The following is a 22,583-nucleotide window of genomic DNA, read 5'->3' as shown; positions in this document are numbered from 1 at the left end:
ACTCTCTCTCTCCCTTCCTCTCTGTAAAAAATCAATAAAATATATTTTTTTTTAAAAATCAATGGAAAACATATCCTGGGTGAGGATTAATAACAACAACAAAAAAGATATCTAGCACTTAAGGAGTAGTAGCTCCTCCATTCACTGATGCAAGAAATCATTGTTGAGGGTCTCTAATGTGCAGCCACTGCCACAGGCGTTGCAGAGAACAGAGAGACCAAGTCCTGCTCTACTGGTGGCTCCGTCTCCAAATACTTCCAGGATCTGACCACTGCCTTCACCGCGGCCACCGCCCTGGCCTGAGCCCCTATCTGATTTTATAGACGAGAAAACCAAGACCCAGCAAGGTTCGGTACTTCCTCAGGGACAGCGAGCTGGGCAGCACAGAAGCTCTCAGTGGAACCCAAGTGTGTCCGACTCCGAAACGTGTTCTTTCCACTCCCCCAGGCTGCCCTACTTTGCTCTTTAAACAAATAATGTTGTGACCCAGATAAATCTAAATGGTGACATTTCCAGCTGGAAGACCAGGTGACCTTTCATATCCCTCCTGACCCTGCTGTTCTATAGAACATTATTTTTAGGAGGAAAGGAGAGCGGTCTCTTGGGGGGGGGGGGGGTGCCCTTCAATCAGTTCCCCCAGACGCTCCTTGTTCTTCAGGGTTTTCTCTTTACTTCCAGACTCACAAGTCTCCTCCTGCTTCCAGTGCCTCCACGACAATGTGTGGAGGGGGAGAAGCCAGGGCAGCGAGGCGGGCGGCTGGCACCCGCGTGGATCCGTGGTGACTTTGTAGACTGGAGACCCCAGCAAGGGGCACTGACCCAGATCCCAGGGCTCTGCTGGGTTTCACATGGCAAGGGGCCTCTGGGATGTCTCTGATGGTCTTGCAGTTTTGCTGTGACCCCTGGTCTCCCATCTGGATGATGACGACAGCTTCTTACGGGATCATGGCTGGAGCGTGAGAGGGAAGCACTTATTCAACCAAACAGTCATTCACACAAAGTAGGCATTTAATCGTGGAATAAATTAATTAACGTTTTCCAGAAAGGTAGAGGGTTTGGGAGAGATGGGCCATTTCCCCAGAGTCAGGCCGGTCAAGTCTAGTCTAATTGGAAAGGGGCTATGGGGTAGTAATGAACATGGGACACGTGACTTAAGCTGTGCTTGCCTTGGTTTCCTCACCTGGCTCGTTGGACAGAAATGGACAAAACATTTTTGCTGAATGACCCACGAGAACCAACACTGTTGTTCCCAGTGTACTGACCAAGCAGTCACTCGTTCACCATTTCATGAGCATCCAGTGTGAGCCAGGAGCAGGGGCAGGATCAGGAGCAGGACCGGGACCAGGAGCAGGACCAGGAGCAGGACCGGGACCAGGAGCAGAAGCAGGAGCAGGAGCAGGACCGGGAGCAGGAGCAGGAGCAGGAGCAGGACCAGGAGCAGGACCAGGAGCAGGAGCAGGAGCAGGAGCAGGAGTAAAGAAATAAAACACGCAGTTCCCGTCCTCGGGGAGCGCACGTGGAGGGAGGAGACAGACAAGGACACAGGTTCTAGGAGAGAAGAGCCTGTGCCCCAGAGCAGAAGCAGGGGTGGGCGCCACCTGGCTGGAGCACAGGGCAGGGAGCTGAGGCTGGCCAGGTGAGCATCCGGAGGTAGCCAGGGAGGACGCGCTGGCCTGCAGGTGTGCTTCAGGCTGTTGCACCAGCACCATTAGTCATGGTTTGAATCCCAGCTCCACCTCCTGATGGCTGGGTGACCTTCAACAAGGTTCTCAGCCTCTCTGAGCCTTGGTCCCTACATGCATAAAAGGGGATTAATACAGTACCTGGCAATCAGACCTCAACATGCACTCCTGCTAAACCGAGGGAGAGAGAAGCAGCCCAAGGAGACGTGTGCAATGAGAATTGTAACCACGGCTGAGATTTTAGGGAGCCCGGAGGAGGGAACAGGGAGTAGTGTAGACGGAGGATGGGATCCTGGCCCATTGGAGAGCTCAAAGGACTGGAGCCCAGAGAAGGCAGGGAAAGAGTCCAAGATAAGGCTGTGAGAAAGGCAGGCCCAGCAGCCCACTGCGGGGAATTGGGCCCTGATCCAGCTGCAGTGGGAGGTCTGTGCCATGGATAGACTTGCGTCTTGGAAAGAGCAGCCTGGCTGCTTTTCGGGGGCTAGACTGGTGGGCTGAGCCCTGCAGGAGGTCAGCCGCAGGCCACTGTGGTATCCCTTGTGAGAGCCACCAGTGGACAGTGTTATGCCCAGATTTCAGGATCCCCAAAAGACCACCAGGGAGCGCCGAGTCCGATGCAAAAGGAGATAGAGTCTTTATTCGAGCTAGCTTGGCTCCCTGACCACACTCGCCGACACAGCAGCAAGCGGCAGAGAGAGTGAGCTCTGTGGGGAGAGGGGTTTTATAGGGGGGTTGGAGTAAGGGGAGGAGAGAAGACTGTGGGCCCTGCTGATTGGCCAGGCACAAGTCGGTGTCTTGTTACACAGGATGTGGTCATATCTATGGAGAGCACTTCCCTTGATCGTCATCGGTTAGTTTAAAGAGCAGAGGCTTGGGCTTCCGGGAAGAAGCTCCTTGCCGAGCACATGGCTGATGGCTGCTGCCTAAATATGGAGGATCCGGGGTAAGATGGAGGGCGTAGCCCTCGCCCTCTCAGACAGCGAGAGTTAGTGCTTCCTGAGCTTTTCCTGTGTGCCGGCACCGGTCCGCCCCGATCCCCTAACTCATCACAGCCCCGAGGACAAGGGCTGAAGAGGAAAGGGCGAGTGGGAAGGAGACAGTCATTTTCCTGGGAAGGCAAAGGGCGAGATGAGAGGACAGGTGGCAGAGAGCGTTGTGAGAGGGACCATGATGGCACAGAGGAGACCGAGGGAGAGTGAGAGAGCAGGCCAGGGGGCCCTTTCCCTGTGGGGGAGCAGGGCAGGGCGGCCCAGGCTTCCCTCCAGAAGGCAGAGAGGGCGAGTACCCTGAGGCCTTCGTCTCACCAGTTTCATTCCCTTCACTTTGCTGAGTGAGGTCCCTTATGAGATGGAGACGCCCTGCAAATGCTTGTTGCCCTGAACTGGAGGGAAATTGCTACTGGATGACAAGACAGAAAGCTCAGTCCAGCCACCTCCATTTCCCCAGCCCTCCCAGGGGTGAACCCAGACCGAGCGAAGGCCGGCGCTGTTATTACCCGGCTGATGGAGGAGTTGGCGAGCCAAGCGGGCCAGGGACCTGGAAATCACTCTCAGAAAGCGCCGCCTCCCTCATCATGGTGTTTGCTCTAATCAGATGTCACCGATTCTGCCTTCGCTAGACTAAAACCCGATCCCCCTGGACAGGAGGGAGGTTGCAAGCGAGTGAACTCTTTGCTGCCCAGTTGTGTCGGGTGGTGCTGCAAAGGGTGGAGGAAATGTAAGCTTGTTTGCTGCATACCCTCCCTTGGCCAGGCAGCAGGAGTGGCGGGCGGGGCCTGGCAGGGGCACAGGCTCAGAGCTCGATCCCAGCACCTCCACCCCACACCCATGCAACCTCTGTGAGCTTCAGGACAAGAGAAAGGTGGGTGCCAGGGTCCAGCCCCAGCGGTCCAGGGGTTCCCAAAGGTGTGGACAGCATCAGTAAAGAATGAAGGACACGGAGACAGAGTTCAGCTGATCAGCATAGCCAGGTTCTCTTTATTGTCCTGTTACAGCTGTATTTTATACTACTGGATTCTATAAGCATGCCTCTATATCATGGTATGTTTTAGGTCCTTCCTTGACCTTCTACAGTTCTTTGTTTTATGTTTATAGTTTCTTATCTAACCTTTGCTAAAAATCTTATCTCTATCTAGCTCTGTTGATTTTAATCCTATCCATTCTATTCCAAAGGTGAGGGCTAGTTTCTTATCTCCATTCCAAGGTCACTACTCTACTGCTCTACTGTTAAGCTACAAGGAAGTAACTGAAGGAGATTATCCTATTCTGTGGCCCAAATAAAGGTTATGTCCTTTTAACCTTGCTGGTGGTCTTCCTTGGGACTGCCCTGCGTCGGCGGGTTTTCATAGGCTTTGGTGCTTTCCCTGGTGGGCAGACTCCTGGGGATGTGGGCCTAGCAAGTCCCAAATTTATTGCCAACAGTCTTAGTCTAAGTTCTTCATAAGTAGTACATGGTATTTCTGTAACACTAGGGGGTTTTACTGATTTATTCCCTTCCTTAGTCCCATTAATCCCTAACTCCAAGAATACATCCCCACCTGGGGAAACAACCTTTCTCGGGAAGGTGGCCCTGGTTAGAACACATAGCGTCAAGAAGGGGAGTAAACATATTAAGAACAGTATGTCAAATACGTCAGGTCCCTTGGAACATATGCTGTGCGGATGTTTCTTCCCTGCAGCGACTGTGTCAAGCAGCAAGGGTGGACCGGCTTCCGGCTCAGGTGCCCAGCCCAGAGCCATTGCTCAGTGAATGTTACTTGTTTTCCTTTTACATCCTTTATCCCCATTGATCCCCACTACAGTCCCGTGAGGGCTGAGTATCAATGTACCCATTTTACAGAGGAGGCAGCGCCATTCAGGCAAATTATAGCCTCCACCTTCTCAGCCTCAAGGAGCAAACTGGAGGTCCACATGCTGGATTGGGCCAAGAGCTTTGTAAGCCCCAGACAACTAGAAAAGACAGCTTTCCCGGTTGGCTCAAATATTCAGATCTTGCAACACTAGGCTCCCCGCCTATGAAGAGGCATAGTCATCACCTGGGCAGAGTCTGAGCTCCCCAGCGTGCCCCACCCCCGTCACTCCCTCTTGTCTCACCCATGGGTGCTCGCTCCTGTCCATTGCCTGTTGGGCTCCTGTAGTCTTTGAGCCGGCGTTTCTCTTCTACGTGGGAAGGAAAAGGAGTCAAAGAGAAAACCCGCACGCCTCCCCCCCCTCCGCCGCCCCCCGAGCCACGATGAGCGTGCTGTCTGACATACCTTCCCAGCTGCCATCACACGGCTCTGACCTTTAAAAGAGAGAAAGAAACCCGAAATGACACAGCTCGTCCTGAGCTTGGACTCAAATCCAGGGTAAACGCCTCTAAAGTCCAGGAAAGGAACTTCAGCCGAAGCCTGTGTGCAGCCTGGAGCCGGACTCCTGAGGGGGATGGGGACGTGCAGGGCCGCTACCCTCTGCTCGGCGTGCCAGGAGAAGGGGGTGCAGGGTGAAGAGCGGAGAGCCGAGGGTATCCCAGTCCTGGAGGAAGTGTCACAGGAGGAAGATGGGGAGGTGGGCTTAGGGTCACTGGGCTTAGGGTCAGGGTGTAACGAATGGCAGCTGTCATAACAGTTAGAGACCTGAGAGTTTATCCAGTTCACCCGCTCCCAGCCGGACCCGACACACACACACACACACACACACACGCTCCAGCCCAGAGAGAAAAGACTGGAAAGACTGGCCAGATTGTACTTTCTCAACTTTTTATATCTTTGGTATATTCCTCTGGGATTCACTCTTTTGGTGTAAGGCGTGAGGGAGGGATTGTAACTGGGCTTTTTTCTAAATAGCTGTCAGGTATTTATGCACTAACCCTTTCGCCATGAAAAGCTACGTTTATCCGATACGAAGGGCCGCTCGGATCACACAGTGTGTGTCTGAGGACCCATCTCCAGGCCTCCAGCTCACGGTGCCTCCTTGGAACTGGCTAACCCCTGGTCCGCGTGACCTCCCCCGGGTCACAGCTCTGATGGGGCCACTTCCAGTCCCCAGGGCAGAGCTCCACTCAGGTTTGTCCTGAGGACGCACCAGGGCCAGTTACGGGAGGCTGGTCTCTCCCGGCGGCTCCCCTCTGCACCTGCTCCTTCCCCCTTTCCAACCCACCTCCTCCCGGGGGCCCAGGCCCCTCTTCACACCAGGACTGCAGGTGGCTTGGCTGCCTCCGAGTCAGGTGTCTACTCCGGGCCAAGGAGACGGCACAGGTAGCACGACAGGGCTGCGGGGTGACAGCTCTGCAGGTAAGGGGAGCCATGACTATTTTAAAGTCGAAGGGTAGTGATGGAGCAGACCTGGGAGGCAAAGGCGGGGCTGCCCCCCCCCCAAGGGCACCTGTCACGTCATAGACTTTGCAGAGTCAGTCGCCTGACTCTCTGACATTTCTTTGGCGGCGGAAGGCAGTGAGTGAGCTGTCTTGTTCTAAGGGGACCAGCACATATGGCAGCCTTCCAACAGGTGGAAGTGAAATGTCGGAGGAAGGGTGCCTGCCCAGTTTGCACAAAGGCCTGTGTGGAGGAGGCGGTTGGAGGGCCTGGAGGAGGGAGAAGGAAGAGCAAGGGGTGACTTCTGCGTTGCCAGGTCAGGGTCCGGACTGCGTGGCGACCCCAGGAACTAAGACGAGATGTGTTCCCAGAGGACGCGCGGGGCTCGGAGGGCCCTACGTGTGGTTTACATGACGAGCTCTGATGTCTGTACCTGTTCTTCGTCCTCGGAGTCTTAGAACTTGACCCCCGGGTGCCCTCCTGCTGGGCTGCTGGCCAAACAGCCTTCCCTTCGCTGGGGCTCTTGGCAATCCACGGGCCACAGGCAGCTCCGCAGCGGGCAGGCCTCCCTCGGGGAGGTGGAGGGTGAGTGAACCTGACGGAGGAGGGAGCTGCCCTGGTCGGCCAGGGTGCCGGGGTCTTTGGGGTCAACATCTACTAAAACCACTAACAACACAAGTTAGAGGCCCAGGGACGGTGAACTGTGCACATCCTGTCAGCACAGTGCAGCAGGATCCGGGGAGCACTCCAGGCAGAGTGCTGGGGACATAAAAGTGGGGAACGCTGTAGACAAGACCGGTGCCCCGGAGGTGCCTGCTGTTCATCCCAAAGCCCACCACTTCCTGTGAAAGTTCTGGAACCTTCACTCCCTCGACCTTAAGAGCGAGAAGAGGACGTGCCCCTCTCCTCCGCACCTTCAACACTTTGACGTGCCCCTGGCGTTGCCTTTGCGTTTTCTGTTGCTTCCTAGGCTGGAGTTTTTTGTAATTATACTTTCCCATGATTCTAGCCTTTAGACGTTTGCCTGTTGCAGCAGCATCTGTAAAGCTGCCTGGAACCCAGTGTGGCCTCCAGTGAGACGACGGGAAGAGGAAGGAAAACAGGAAAGCGTGGCCGCTGCAGCGGCGTGCCTCGCCCTCCCACTAGGGGGCAGTGCAGCGCCGTCAGAAGGGCGGTCCTAAATCCTGGTCCTAAATCCTGCCTGGGAGCTGTGTGCCTTGGAGCAATTCTACCTTAATCTCCCTAAATCCTAGCCTCCCCACCTCCCATCGCCCAGGCTGGAGAGCAGGGGGACGCCCCCAATACCATTAAATTCCACAGGAGGAAAGCTGACCTCCAATGACCACGATCGTCTATCCCGCAGGATTAGATGAGGTCCTTGTACAAAGTGCCTGGCATGTCTACAGTAGATGCTCAACAGCTGGGCACTCATCCTCCTGTGGTTCTCAGCCTGGGCGACGTTGCCCCCCAAGGGACAATTATTTAGTAATGTCTGGAGACATGGTTGGTGCCACGCTTGGGGGATTGGCTGCTACTGGTGTCCAGTGGGTAGGGGCCGGGGACGCTGTTAACCACCCTCGAACGGACAGCCCTACATGAAGAATGACCCGGCCACAGTGTCAGCAGCGCTGAGGTCGGGAAACCCCGGCTACTCCCAGTCGGCTTTGAGTTGCTGGAGGGCAGAAAATGTCATGCCCATTTCTTCATCTTCCTCAGGGCCTGCTGTCCAACAGTCAGTCATTGAGTGTAGGATTGAATTGAAAGACAAACAGTGGCAAAAGGGGTGGCACAGATACGGTGGGTGGGACCAGTGGGTGGCGGACAAAAGGCCTGATTGTCACAGAGCGGGGTCACGTGCCTAGCTGCATGGGCACGGGGGCTTCCAGAGAGATGAACTCGGTTTGCAATAACAAAACTGCTTCCTACGCATCCTAACCAGATCGCTTTAAGTGCTAGCCGTCAAGGGGGCCTTTAAGGGCTTTGTAAAATCGAGCACCCCCCTCCGGAGCCTGTGCCCCAGGACGTGGTCACGGTGAACTGGGCCTGAATTGGGCAATTCCCTGTCTCCTAAAATCTCAAGGAGGTCCCTCCCATCACCAACCCCATGCCAAGGGCTTGGCACCTCGTGAGGGCTCAGGAGGCCCCAGCCCCTGCTCTGGCCACCAATTCTGTGGTCACTCCTTCCCGTCTCCGGCCTCGGTCTCCCCACCTAACACGGAGGCTGCACGGCCAGCCCACAGGGGACAAGGGCGGAGTTCCCCGTGCCCATTCCCACCATCTCTGAGACTCTCCTTAGAAAACGCCCAGGGGCCCTCTCCCCAGGACAGTGCCCGTACCCACAGGCCCCAGAGGAAGCCCCCACACCCCAGGCTCCAGGCGCCACCACCGCTCCGGTCCCCAGTCAGCTCCACAGGAGATGACTGGTCCTGGAGGCTGCCGCCTTCTCCTGCCTGAGGGTGGATGACAGGTCCAGCCCTGTCCGGCCATCAAGGGGCTGTGTCTAGTGGGAAGAGGCCACAACATCCTTAGGACCCACAGGCACAGGGGGGAAACTCTGGAGGTGGACGCATTGGTCTCGATGCCCCAAGCACAGCTGTGGGAGAGCTGCTGCCCTCTCGGTAGAGGCACCCCAGTCTTCATCCCGACCCCCCAGAAGTCCCAGGCCCCCTTCTCCTTCCTTCCGTCCAGAGCCTCCCCTTTCTCAGTTTATCTCCGTCAGTGGGAGGGGAGGCTGCCCCCTGGTGCTGGTGGAGGTAACTGCACCCGGTCCTGGAGAGGCCCTCACCCCACAGATGCCGCCCTCCCTGCCCCAGCGCACCCCGCGAACCAGCCACAAGTGCACACTCCGCAGGCTTTGTAGGTGTTTTTATTATTAATATTATCTTCAACATCCCTTTAAGGGTGAAATGAAATCCAACCATTTACAGAGAAAATGATTTCAGAATGTACATATTGATTTTCCCTTACAAAAAAAATAATGGTGTCCTTAAATTATACCTTTCCTAGGGCCCTGCTACCTGCTTGGGCAAGTCCTGTCTCCCCAGGCCAATTGTCACCTGTGTCCCCAAAGCTCCCCACACCTGTCCTTGGGAACAGACACGACCTGGGGTGGGCTGGGCCTCCTGGAGTCACAGGGCAGGCGTTTCCAGGGAAGGCTGTCTGGACAGGGCCAGTGGTGCACCAGTATCCCATTCACAGTTCGGTTTCCCTTCACATTGGGGGAGTGGCCCAGGGCTCCCAACCCCCCAAATTCCCAGTGTATGATGTGATTATATGCAAAACTCTTCAACCCCATGCTCCGGCCCCCACCCCTCTGACAGCTGCCATCTCCACCCAATGGCCAGGCCTCCACTTGGCAGGGCCTACGGAAAGACAGGGCTTGGCTGGTCTGAACTATGTCTTCTCCCCCTGCCCCTGAGCTGGTGAGCGGAGGCCAGCCTGGGAAGGGGCATCCGCAGGAGCAGGAGGGAGCCAGGGCCGTGGGTGAGGCAGTTGGCGAGGAGGTTTCTGGGCTGGCCCTCAGGCATGACTCAGGAGCCCTGAGACTGCCTGTCCAGGGGTGAGCCGCGGCTGCTGACTTCTTGAGCCGCCTCTCAGCCCCACGCGGGATCAGAGAGGGGGCTGCTGTAACTCCGACGGAGGGGGGAGGAAATAGAGCCCCCTCAGCCTTCTTCATTCCTGCCCACCAGAGGCTGCCCCCAGACCACACCCACACCGGGCACTTCCCCAGACAGAGCTGTGGCAAAGGGCGTACCCTCCTCCCTGGCCCATCAGGAGACACCCGAAGTCCCTGCTGGAGGCCAGAGGGCACTGAGGGGAAAGATGTGGTTGGGGCCAAGAGCAGCTGGAGGTAGTGGGCGCTCAGCTGCACAGCCCTCAGGTCAGGAGGATTCTCATCTCTTGGACTGAAAGACAGACGGACAGACGGACCCTGCATCCCCTTCAGCCTTGGTTTCCAGGCTCCCCACGGGCTTTCTGCCTCAGTCATTTTGGGGAGCTGCAGGAGGCATGGCCACAGGCCCCAGATCCCAGGAAGCGCCTGGACCCTGCTCCCACACCCACACACAAGCATCTATGTACAGGGACACACCGACACAGACACATACAAGTACACACAAGCATGCACCCATGCCCATAAATACACACACGCGCACCAACATGTACGTTCCACAGGCAGCCTCTGCCTCCTGGCATCCCTGGTGAGCATCCAATGGGGCCTTGGAGAGGGGGTCTCCCCTCCTCCCCATGACGACACTCTCACTGCACCCCAGCCCTGCGCTGGCAGTGAGGGGGCAGGAGCAGGTTGTTCCAGGAGCTCCAATGTGAGAGGAGGATCTTATGACTCCGACAGTCATTTCTACCCTCTCTTTCCCTCCCCCTGTGCTCCTTGTCCCCTGTATCCACCCCCCCCCCCCTTCCTGGAAGAAGAGAACCAGGCTGAGGCTGGGCACGTGGAGGCCCAGCTTCCCTTGCAGCTACTGTGGTCATGTGACTAAGTCCTGACCAGCACGCTGCGGTCAGCAGCAGCTTTGCCATCTCTGGCTCACGCCGTTGACAGGAAAGGGTGTGTGTTTCCGTGCTTCCCTCTGCTCCCCCCGGGCTCGGATGCACGTGATGGTGGAACTGGAGCAACCACTCTGTCCAGAGCTGGACGGTGTGTCTGAGGAGGCAGAGCTGCCCTACTCGATCCAGACCATCTCCCTCCAGACAGTTAAATTAGACACAAGCTTCTGTCTTGCTTAAACCACTGTATTTCGGGGTCTTTCCATTACAGCAGCTTAGAAGCTACTTTAATGAATACATCTCCTGCCCCCGTGGGGCACACTAAGGGCAGGAGATGGCACAGCCTCGGGGCTCTTCTGGCCCCTAGCCAACACCAAGAAGGGGTACAGGGTAACTCCACCTGAGACAGTGGAGAGCTGGGGCTGGGGATTCCGGCAGGAAGGGGTGCGGGGCACCCCTGTCTGACCTACTAGGCTGGCTGATGTCCCCTCCCACCCTGAGTACTGGACTCCTGGCCTTGCGAGGACCAAGTGGGAGCCCACTAGACGGAAAGATAAAAAGTAAGAAGGGACATCAACGCCAGGTTCAGAACTGAAAGGCCCCCCCGGCTTCGCCAGGCCCCCGCCTGTCAGCTCAGGAGCCTCTGCCCTGAGGGGAGGCGGCTGGAGGTCCTCGGCTCCTGGCCCAGCACTTGCGGCTCCTGGCCCAGCACTTCCGAGGACTCTGGGCCACCTCTCAGCTGGATGCTGTTTTCCACACCCTCCTTCCCTGGCGTCCCCGCTTCCGCCTGGGCCCAAATGCAACTATTTACAGAGCTGGGGACCTCCCGGCACGCCTTTCACACAGCAGCTCCCGCGGGCCACCAGGAGCTCCTGCAGCTCCTTCCCACCCACCCCGGCCACCCAGTTACCATCCTGCACCCTCCGCGGCACCTCCTGGCACAGCTCGCTTGGAGGGCGGGACGGTCAGGGTCCCCTCTCACCATGAGGAGTGACGGTTTTTGAGGTCACAGGCCTGACCCCTGATCCACCAGGACTTGGACAGGGAAGAGTCTCCCAGCATCCACTTCCGGTCCCCTCTCTCAAGACCCCCGAGGTCAGGAGGCAGGAAGATGACAGGAGGGCAGTCGCACCCCTGCCCTGCCACTGGCCCTAAACACCGCGCCACCTTAGCCTTCCACCGCGTCCGACTTGGCCCTGGCGGGGGGCCTTCCCTCCGAGCCCCTGCTCCGCGGCCCCCCTGCGGCCGTGCTCCTGGGCCCCTGGTAGGGGTTGTCCAGCAGGTAGCGGAACTGGTTGTAGTTCTGCAGCAGGTACTTCGGGGCGTACATGTGCTCGCTGGGGTCGGCCGGCGGGTACTCCTGCTGCGTGCCGTCGAACCAGCCCCCCGTGCGGATCAGGCTCCGGATGTAATTGAGGTCCCGCTTGTCCTCATAGTCGCCCCAGCGCGGGAAGTCCCCGTTCTGGGCAGACACGAGCTTGAAGTAGATGCCCTCGGGGGTGAAGCACCAGGAGCAGTGCCAGCCGGCGAAGTGCAGGGGGCTGCCCAGCGACCACTGCACCAGGATGTGGCCCGTGCGGTTCTCGTACTGCCGGAAGGCGGGCATCGTGTAGTACTGGCGGCGGCGCAGGCGGATGCCGTCCAGCCCGTACACCGAGCGCAGCATGTCCACGGTGCAGCCCGACACCACCTCCAGGGTGCCCGGCTGCTTCCAGAAGAAGCCGTAGAGGGACTTGCGCATGTGGAAGGCGAAGGGCTCGGTCCAGCCGTCGTAGAGCTTGAGGAAGAGCACGCCGTCGCGCGCGGGGATCTCGTCCGCGTCGTCGATGATGAACACGTCGTCGGGCCGCAGGTTGCGCAGCCGCGCCAGGCCGTCCTGGGTGAGGAAGGTGCGCAGGTAGTCGTCGGCAATCCAGCCGTCCTGCCGCCCGCCCGGCGGGAAGTGGTCCAGGAAGACGTACAGCACCTTGTGCCGGATGTACTCGAACGTGCCGTTGGTCAGCATCTCCCGGAACTTGAGCGGCCGGGGCTCCCCGTAGGCCGTGAAGTTGGACTCGCACACCACGAAGGCGTCCACCACGTCGCCCAGCTCGTGGAAGCGCACGTCCAGCAGGTCGAACTCGTGGTTGACGTTGATGGCGTTGATGACGCGCCGCGGCACCTCCCTGGGCACCAGGCGCTCCTTGGTGGGCAGGTTGGAGTACTGCACCACGGTGGGCACCCCGCAGCTGGGCCCGTGCCAGCCCGGCAGGCACACGCACTCCACCCACTTGCGCCGCGTGCCCCGGCCCCCCGTGCGCTCCCGGGCGCTCAGCAGGTGCCGGGCTGGGCCGCGGGCAGATGAGCCATCGCCCCCCTCCGTCTTCTCCTCTGGCCGCCCCGACGGGGGCTTCTCCAGCACCTTGGTGCCCGGTTTGAAGCAGACACCCCCGGCTTTGGTGCGGACGAAATACTCGGTGGTGTCCTCGGGGAGCACGAAGTCCATGCGGTGGAGTTCCTCGGCGGCCTTGCTGGGGGGCAGCGGCTGGAGCAGGGGCGAGTGAGAATAGAGTGGGGTACGCAGCAGGTCGGGGCTCCCCGGCTCTGGGCTGGCCTGGGGCGTGACGGGGGCATTGTTCCAGAAGAAGCTGGACAGGAGGTTAGGGCTGAGGGAGGCCAGTTCTCTGGGGAAGGTGACGTAGGACAGGGTCTTAAAGAAGTGCAGGAAGGAGATGAGGCACAGGCCGGCCATACAGAACATGAGAAAGAGCTTGTAGCGTCTCATCTTCATCCTGCAGGGAAGAGGGAGAGCAGGCAGGTCAGGGGTCTGCATTCATTCCCGGGGCAGGGGAACCGGAGGCCCTTCTAGGAGCCGGACATGACCAGGCCTTTGCTGCCACCGTGTTTGTGAATGTCCTGGCCAGTTGCTGGGGACCCTACATGCAATCACTTCCTGACCCCCCAGGCATCAAGCCTGCTGGTCCACCTTGCTGTACCCAGTACCCCTGGCGTCCGCAGTACCACAGAAACTGCCCTCCTGGTTCAGGACCTCCCTCTGCTCCCACAGCGCTTCCCCCAGAGACCACCAGGTCACCCACATCCTGCCTCTGCAGCCGCACCTGCCACCCGGCCCGGCCCACCCCACCCCACCTGCACCAGCTGCATTGCTCCAGGAACAAAATGCATCCTGGGAAAAGCTCAACCCTGCAGTGCAGTCTCCCCAGGGGGCTTACGAGCCCCAAAGGAGAGGGGAGCAGGCTGCAGACTTGGGGGCCCTGCTTTGCGCCGCCCAGGGCCATGTTCTTGTTTGTTCGTTCGTTCTTTCTACCTGTCCTACCTTTTCTTGTGGAATAGTGACAAGTCTTTTGAATGCCTTTTCATTGAAAAAACTCACAGGTCTCGAGGGATGACATTTAGTTCTAACATATTTAAAGAATAAAATCAAGTAAAAGTTCCCCTCATTACCCCGTGCCTCCCACTAGACTGATCTCCAGGCATAAATCATCTCAGCTATTAGAGGTGTATCGCTGGCTTTAAGATGCAATTTTTCTGTTCTTGGTTTAATAGTTTTCTTAAATATTGGACACTAAGTCTAATCAAATTTTTTCCCCTCAATCAATAATAAAGAGATTTTCAGATCAGTAGAAATAAAGTGACCATTTCCTTTTAAATCCTACATAATATTCCATGGTTCTTTTGAATGAATCACTCTATTCATGAGTGATTCATGAATATAACCATTCTCTATTCACACAGTCTAATTTATCAATTCGTTATGGCTGTGGAGGGCCTCAGAAAAATATTTTTTACAATGTAAGTAGCCTTTCTATTTTAGATTATTTGTAGTTTATCAGAAAAGTTGCGAAGATAGTACAGAGAGTCCCCTTACACTCCTTCTGTCTCCCCAGGGCTGGCATCTTACATCACCACACACACTTGTCACAACGAGGAGACGGAAACGGCACGTTGCTATGAACTAAACTCCACACTCGATTTGATGTACATCTCCTGAATGAGCCTGTGCAGCAGCGAGCACTGACGATAACAATCTGGCTCATTTCTTTTTAAAATGTTTTTAAAGAAAACATTTGATTTTTAGAGAAAGAGGAAGGGAGAGGGATAGAGAGAAACATCGATGAGAGAGACCTCAGTGATTGGCTGCCTCCTGCACACCGGCTGGGCCAGTCTGGCTCCTTCTGTCCTTGAGCCCAGGGCGGTAGGTTATACCCATTTCACTGAGTGGGACCAGCGACCTGCTTGGGGTGACCCACCAAGTCACAGGAGGGGCTGGGAAAGAAACCTGGCCTTTGGCATCTGGTGTCTTCGTTTCTCCTTCCACAGGTCCCGGTGATAGGGCACAGTCCTTACACCTAGAACGTTCTCTCTGCCGTGCTGTGGTTGGGTGGCGTGTCGCCTCATACACTGGAAGGCTGCGGGTTCGGTTCTCAGTCGGGGCACATGTCTAGGCTGTCGGTTTGATCCCAGGTAGGGGTACGTGCAGGAGGCAACCAATCCGTTTCTACCTCACATAGATGTTCCTCCCTCTCTCTCCCTCTCTCTCTCTCCCTCTCTCTCTAGAATCAATGGACATGTCCTTGAGTGAGGATAAACATTTTTTTTTTAAAGTTCCTTCCTGTGGCTACTTATTCTCTGGTTCTGAGTCATTTCAGTGTCCTCCTGTCATACCCTCCCTTTCACTTCCTAGCTTGGAGGACAGCAGGGAACAGTGGAAAAATATGCACTTAGCTTTAGACTACTGTGATCTTACGCAAGGCTCTTAGCATTCTGAGCCTCAGTTTCCACATCTGTGAAATGGATAGAGCTCTGGGTATGCTTGGGTGCCCAGGAAACGTTCGTTCCCCTCCCCCAAAATGATAAGAGCAAGTTTATTTAGCAAGTTCAAGAGGTAATAGAAGGGAGCCAGCTGGGCTGTGTGGGCTCAGGAAACAAGTGACAGAAGCAAAGGGCGGGCCTGGGAGCTGGGAGAGGGAAAGGCAGAGGTAACTCTGGGGGAAGGAGTGGGGACGGCAAGGGCACGTGTGCTCCTGAGAGGAAGAGTGCACCAAACTTCCGTTACTTCCGTTTTCAAAATTTTTTTTTTGATTTTAGAGAGAGAGGAAGGGAGAGGGAAAGAGAAACAGTGATGTGAGAGAGAAACATCAGTTGCCTTCTGTACGCATCACGACCGGGGATCGAACCCGAAACCCGGGCATGTGTCCCGACCGGGAATGGGACTGGTGACCTTTCCATGCACGGGCAACGCTCAACCCACTGAGCCACACCAGCCAGGGCAAACGTTCATCCTTTCAGTGCTCACGGCTAGAAGGCTCCAAGGCTCTGAGCTACATGGTCACAAGGCACAGGATCATGAATGTTTGATCTCGAACAAATTTTAAGGACCATCTCCTCCAATCCTTTCATTTTATAAAGGAGGGAAGCGAGGGGCTTCGGGGACCTGCTCAAAGCTACAAAGCTGGGCGTGAGCCTGGGTGGCCCTGAGTCCTGTGCTGCCCTCGGCGGCTCCTAGCAGGCCGTCAGGAACAGTCGAGTCGCCAACCCCGGGCCGAGCAGTACCTGTGCCGTCCAGAGGCCCCATCGTGTTCCGTTTAAACGCCGCCCTTCCCGGAGCCTGTCCACAGCGGCCAGCACCGCGGACTGCAGGCAGCAGGACCACAGGGGGCAGGGGCCTCACCGCCGCTGAGCGTCAGCTGTCCCAGGGCAGAGGAGGGAAGGCGGGAGGGGCCGCTCCTCGGCAGCATTTTGAAGTGGGTCTCTGGGCTCCACAATGGACTCCAGCCCTGCTCTGGGGGAGTGCGAGCAGGCAGGCCAGCCAGCAGAATGAGTGCAGGGGCAGTGGGCGAGGCCCAATAAAGGCAGGCGGGGGGCTGTTGCCATGGCAGGGCCCGGGTCAAAGGCAACTGCAGACTGAGGTCAGCACAGCAGAAGCCTCCAGAGTGGCCCACCTCAGGGGCTCAGGACCCGGCAAGGGAGCCCCGATGGCTGGGACAGACTGGCCCCCTACGTGGGACCTGCCTCTGCAGGGCACACCCCAACCCCTGCCCTGGCTGCAGTGAACTGGGCTGGAGCTGTGGAGGGCAGCGCAGGGCGGGGCCAGGACTAAATCCCCGGGCAACAGCGAACAGAGGCCTTGGCAGGGAAGACACTCGGGGAGGCAAGTGACCACCCTGCTTTTCCCAAAGGGGGCACCTGGACCCCCGAGGTCACAGTGACCCGACTCCCCTGGCCAGGCTGGCCTTTAGGACCTGGTGACCCCTGGCCAGCGGTGCCTTCGAGGACAGACGCCAATGCCTGGGATCTCCCCCCGCTGGCTCCCTGGGGCCTTCGGAGGGAGGCCACTTGGGCTGCCAGGAAGCTCAGACGTGCACAGTGGTCGGCTCAGAGGAGGTCAGTGCCTCATAAACTGCATTTTCTGGGACACCTTCACTCACAGCTGCCTGTACTTTTTAAAAATATGTTTTTATTGATTTGAGAGAGGAAGGGAGAGGGAGTGGGAGAGAGAGAAGCATCGGTGTGAGAGAGAAACCTCTGTTGGTTGCCTCCTGTACATGCCCCAACCAGGGACTGAGCCCGCAGCCTGGGCATGTGCCCTGACCAGGGATCGAACCAGAACCTCGTGGTGCACAGGACGATGCTCAACCAACCGAGCCACACCAGTCAGGGCCGTATTTTTTAAACTCTCATTCTTCCTGGCCTGATTGCTTTTTATCTTATCTTCCTGTGTTTTGGTAAGTGTTTCAAGTAAGTTTTTTAAAATTCTCACCCAAGGATATTTTTTCCATTGATTTTTAGAGAAAATGGAAGGAAGGGGGGAGAAGGGAAGAGAGAGAGAGAAACATTGATGTGAGAGAGACACAATGATTGGTTGCCTTCCGCATGCACCCTACTGGGGGCGGGGAACAAACCCGAAACCCAGGTATATGCCCTTGACCAGGAGTTGAACTCAAGACCCTTTGGTGTGCAGGTTGATGCTCTAACCACTTACCAACACTGGCCACGGCTTCAATACATTTCTTGACTGAGAGGCAGATAAGTAGGAAATGGAATAAACAAATAAGCATTGGGAACTAGGGTCTCACTAAGTCTCAACCACGCTGGAAGGTCATTGTAAGGGCTTTGTTTCCACAGATGGGGAAACTGAGGCTCAGAAAGCCGATGAGCCCTGACCGGTTTGGCTCAGTGGATAGAGCATTGGCCTGCGGACCAAAGAGTCCCGGGTTCGATTCCAGTCAAGGGCATGTACCTTGGTTGCGGGCATATCCCCAGTGGGGGGTGTGCAGGAGGCAGCTGATCGATGTTCCTCTCTCATCGATGTTCCTAATTCTCTATCCCTCTCCCTTCCTCGCTGTAAAAAATCAATAAAACATATTTTAAAAAAAGAAAAAAAGAAAGCTGATGAGACTTTCCCCAATGACACTAAGTAGATACTCAAGACTTGAACATAAGTCACGTTCCCAAGCCAGTGCCTGTGTCCCTCCTTACAGCCGAGACGGTGCCCCTCCCCAGCGCAGGTGGCCATGGAGCCAGCCTGGGCCTGGCCAGCAGCATTTCTGCGTCCATTGTAAAGCGTCACGGAGAAACATCAGGCGGAACCATAGAGCTAACCGTCACTGGCACAGCCCAGCTGCTGTCCTAAGCACGTTCTAAACACAACCTCACTGAATCCTCCCAGCACGAAGCAGGTACCACTGTCATCCCATTTCACAGATGAGGAGACTGAGGCCGGAGAGATGCTCTAACTTGCTCAGTGTCACACAATCCCTAAGGGTCAGACTCGATTCTGTGGGGTTAACAGTGGGATTTAATCCAGTGGGAAAGCTGTCCTGAGCCCCTTCCATCTGCCAACTTCAACCCAAGTGGGCGACAGGGTCCTACAAAGTGTCCACTGGTGACGAAGGAAGACAACCCAGTGTCATCTCCCCTGATGTCTGTCTCCCGGCAGCAGGATAGACCCTCGCCTCCTCAAAAGCACCCCGCTGCTTCCATGCGCCCATTCTGGAACCAGGCTGCCCGGCCCCAATCCCGGCTCTGCCGCTTCCTGTGTGGCCTCGGGTGGGCTGAAAACTTCCCTGCGCCTCCCTTTCTCAACTATACAAGGACTCGGTGATCATCACGTAAAGTGCCACGCACACCCTGAGGGTCAATGAGCTTTAGTTCCTCTGGCTGCTGCTGCTGCTGCCAGCCTGGCAGAGAGCAGAGCGCCTGGGCGGGGGAGGAGCAGCCGGGCAAAGGTCCGTAGAGGGACCCCCACATAATCCGTGAGTTTCCCCCAGCCCCAGGGGCTGGGTCTCCTATCTGAGGGGGTGGAGGGGGTGAAGGTGGTGGGGATGGGCCAGGTGCTTCCTGGTGGCCAGATAATCATGGAGGAGGGAGGCTGATGCTGACCCTGACCCAGGATGGCAGCAGGACCAGCCCACCCTGGGCCGCCGCCTCCTGTGCTGACTCGCAGCCTCACAGCCCGCTGTGGCTGTGCCCACCCGGAGGGTCCCAGCTGGGCGATTTTCTTCCTTCCCCCCTCTTCCCCCTGATCCCGTTGGCTCTGCTTGGAAGACTGATGGAGTGAGGAGGGAAGCAGATGAGCCTAAACCCCATGGCACAGTATGATGCAGGGTGGGGCTCAGGCTGAGTCCAGTGGGGGCCCTGGTGAGAGGAGACAGGTGCTCCCTGGAGGCTGAGGCTGTGAGTGGTCGAGCTGGCCAGGCGGGCAGCAGCCTCCAGTGCAGACAACCCCGACAGCTGTCACAGGGGTGCTATCCATGGTCCTGAGCTCGCCTGCGCTGACCAGGGTCCTAGCTCAGTCCTAGGGGTGCCCTGAGGCGGCCTCCTCTGTGGTTCAGCAGCTCATGGCCATGTTCCCTGTGGGCCAACTCCTGGCCCCTTCCTCACCTGCCTGGGGAACCTGAGGCCTGGCGTCCTCATCTCTGGGACAGCCTTGGGCACTCAACTCCTCCAGCTGGGAGAAGGGGGCCCTGTGGCCTGTCCTGCAGGGACAGGTCCAAGCCCTGGTAGGTGCTCAGGGCGCTCTGTCAATAGGGGAACATCTCAGAGACCAGCCCACCCCCTCGGTCTCCACTCCTGGGCAGGAACGTGCCCGTCGAAACCCCCCACCCTGGGAGCACTGCGGATGGGCCCTCACCACCTCTCCTAGAGCTCATTTGCTTGAGGGCATCTTGACTTTGAGCTGAAGCCCACCTCCCTGTGCTCACCTGCCACCCCACCGGTCCTGCCCACGTAACCTGAGGGAGGCAGGAGGTGCCTCGTTGCAGCCAACTCTGCTGCCCAACAGCGCCCAAGACAGAGTAGGCCCATGGTTAGTGTCGGACCCGAACACTGTCTCTGACCTTGGCAAGTCACTCCACCTCCCTATGCTCAGTTCCCCTCTAAATAAAATGGGGGTATAGCACTCTCCGTCTCAGGGTTACTGTGAGGATCAAATTGGTTAATCCAGGCCACGGACTAGTAACGGGGCCTGTGCACACAGTAGGTGCTCAGTAAATCTTGGCTGCCAGTGTTCCTCAAAGTCAGGAGGATTTGGTGTGAGTCCCAGCACTGTAACTTACGAGCTGTGTGTCCTCAAGCAAGTTACTTCGCCTCTCTGAGCCTGTCTTCAAATGAAGATATCATCCTCTCCCCACAGTCCTGTGGGTGATCTGGATGAGCTCAGGTGTCAAAACACCTGCATGGAGCTTGGCACTTGGTAGATGCTCTAAAATGCCTGTGTCTTTCCTTCCATTTGGGTTTCCTGCCAGATGAGCAAAAGGAGATGACCCGACTGAACACGCCAGGCCTGGTTCCTGGCAGCTCTGTGAAAGCTAGGCCAGCTGTAGGGCTCCTCACCACCAACTGGCACCCACCACCTTCCTGGGCATTTCTCAGTGACTCATCCCAACCTGAGGCCAGAACCTGGGGTGTCTGGAGCCCCACGGAGGGGTCAGACTCCTCTCCCAGGGTCTGAAGGGCCCTCAAGTAAGAATATTGTCCAGCCTTTGCCCAGGCCAGTGTCCCTGCCAAGTGCCCCCTTGACTTCTGTCTGTCCAATCCTGAGAGCCACTCCTTCCGAGCCCTTGGGCTGCCAGAGTCCTCCTGGCGCCTGAATCCACCTCCCGGGGCTCCTGCTATTGCTTCCGGGTCCTTCCTTAGGATCAAGCGGGGAAGTCGGCGGCTCCGGATCAGAAGGCAGCGTCGTGACTTCTATGCTCCCTTCGTCTCGGGGACTGAGGGTCCTTCCAACACGAGGGTCCATGGCTCCACACGGAGAGGAGCAGAGGGGGTGGCTCAGAACAGGACAGATTCCGGGGTTCTGGGCAGATGCACGAAACCGGCGCTGTTTATTTCCTCACCTCTCATCATCCTATTCATTCCTTCGGCCCGCCTCCATCAGGCTGGGCTCCTAAGTCAAGCCTACACGCAGGGGTCGCTCTCCAGCCAGCACGTTACCCAGGCCACTGGTGGGCATTCACTGAGGCCACCGGTGGGCATTTACTGAGACCTCGCTGTGTGCCGGGCACTGCAGCTATGAGGTCTGGAGAGAAGTTAGAAGCCGGTTCAGGGGCCAATCCTGGAGGAACGTCCGTATGTCTCCATTTTGTAGATGAGCAAACAGAGTCTTGGGGAGGTTAAGGTACTTGCTTAGCCACACAGGACTAGTGGGAATGAAACAGATGGAAACGGAGACAGTGGGACTGCAGATGTTGGGGTCCTGCCCTAGGACAAACACAAATGGCCTGGCTGAGGGAGGGTCTGCTATACGAGGACCCCCGGGCCCCAGGAATTCTGCTTCCCCAGTCATTCCCGCGTGAGGGAGTGGCCTCATGGGACCAGCCCTGGCCAGGAGCTCCATCTGTTCCAGGTGACCAGAGTCCTGGCAAACCCTGTTCACCACAAGGCAGCGGCTGTCCCAGCTGCAGAGGGGAAAGAAATCGAGGCCCAGAGAGGCAGAGCTGCACCGGGAACCAGTTCTCGGACCAGCCAGGCAGTATTGGAGGGAGACAGGGCACCCATGCCACCAGCATTCCAGCGTGCCTGGGCACAAGGGTCTGGGCTGGCGGAATGCTCAGGCCAGCACCCAAGCCCAGAAGCCCTCTCCAGGGTGAACCACCTCTCCCCCTGCTCCACAACCAGCCCCCTCCCCCCTGCCCCTCTCCTTCCTCCAAATCTCTCCACCCAACCCCAGCTCCCGCCAGCTGCCACAGAGGGCGAGCACGTGCCTGGGAAGGTTGATTCCCAAGGCTGGGACCTGCCCTTGCTCCTTGGGGCCTCTTCCCCTTTCCCCACTGGTCACTGGCTCACCCAGGACACCAGCTTCTGGTCCCCAGAGGCCAGTGGGCAGTGGACATACAGAACAGTTCCACTACCCCAAAACGTCCTATGGACAGGACTGTAGGCTCAACAGATTACTCATTCTCAGGTACCAGCCAACAGGACAGCTGTGCTCAGCACTGGGGCTCACAGCTGTTGTGAGCTGGCTTCTCGATCTGCCCCCACCTCGCCTTGTTCATGTTAATGTGACGGTCACCACCACTGCATGCTTAAATATGTGCCAGCTGTTGGCTGGGCTTCATACAGACTTGACCCTCACAACCATCCTTGGAGGTAGGAATTATTATCCATACTTTACAGACGAGGAAACCGAGGCTCAGAGGGTAAAGCAACTTGCAGAGCGTTTCTCTGACCACCTGTAGAAACCACTGCTCTCCAGGGCTGGAGGCCCACACAGCTTCCACTTAGCGGGGCTGGGGCAGGATGCAGGTGAGGCTGGCCTGTCGCCGGCCACTGAGGCTCTGAGCAGGGCAACAGCATCAGGCTGGGCGTGAGGATGACGAATCTGTTAGCTTGCACAGCTACCTGATGACATGCGCTCTGACGGTGGAAACCTCCAGGCCTGTGGTGGCCAACCCACCAGCCACCAGCCACATGTGGCTACTGAGCACTTGAAAGGACTGGTGTGCCCTAGCCGGGGAGCTCAGTTGGTTAGAACCGTGGTCGGCAAACTGCGGCTCACGAGCCACATGCGGCTCTTTGGCCCCTTGAGTGTGGCTCTTCCTAAGCCTTAGGAGTACCCTAATTAAGTTAATAACAATGTACCTACCTATATAGTTTAAGTTTAAAAC

The 22,583-nt window shown here is 57.2% G+C and overlaps 1 protein-coding gene across 1 annotated transcript in view; it reads right to left on the bottom strand.

The window, feature by feature from the left end:
* Positions 1-8,823: 8,823 nt before the first annotated feature.
* MGAT3 (beta-1,4-mannosyl-glycoprotein 4-beta-N-acetylglucosaminyltransferase) overlaps positions 8,824-22,583 on the bottom strand; it is a 32,359-nt gene continuing 18,599 nt past the window's right edge. Inside the window, exon 2 of the mRNA XM_081083139.1 lies at positions 8,824-13,247. Coding sequence (XP_080939265.1) covers positions 11,645-13,246 — 1,602 coding nt within the window. The 5' untranslated portion in view covers position 13,247 and the 3' untranslated portion in view covers positions 8,824-11,644. The remainder of the gene's footprint in view (positions 13,248-22,583) is intronic.

Source organism: Myotis nattereri (genome assembly GCF_964212035.1).
Source record: "Myotis nattereri genome assembly, chromosome: 2".
In the NCBI taxonomy this organism is placed as follows: Eukaryota; Metazoa; Chordata; class Mammalia; order Chiroptera; family Vespertilionidae; genus Myotis; species Myotis nattereri.
Note: the sequence above shows the minus strand (reverse complement) of the source record. Positions and strands in the feature narration are given on the sequence as shown.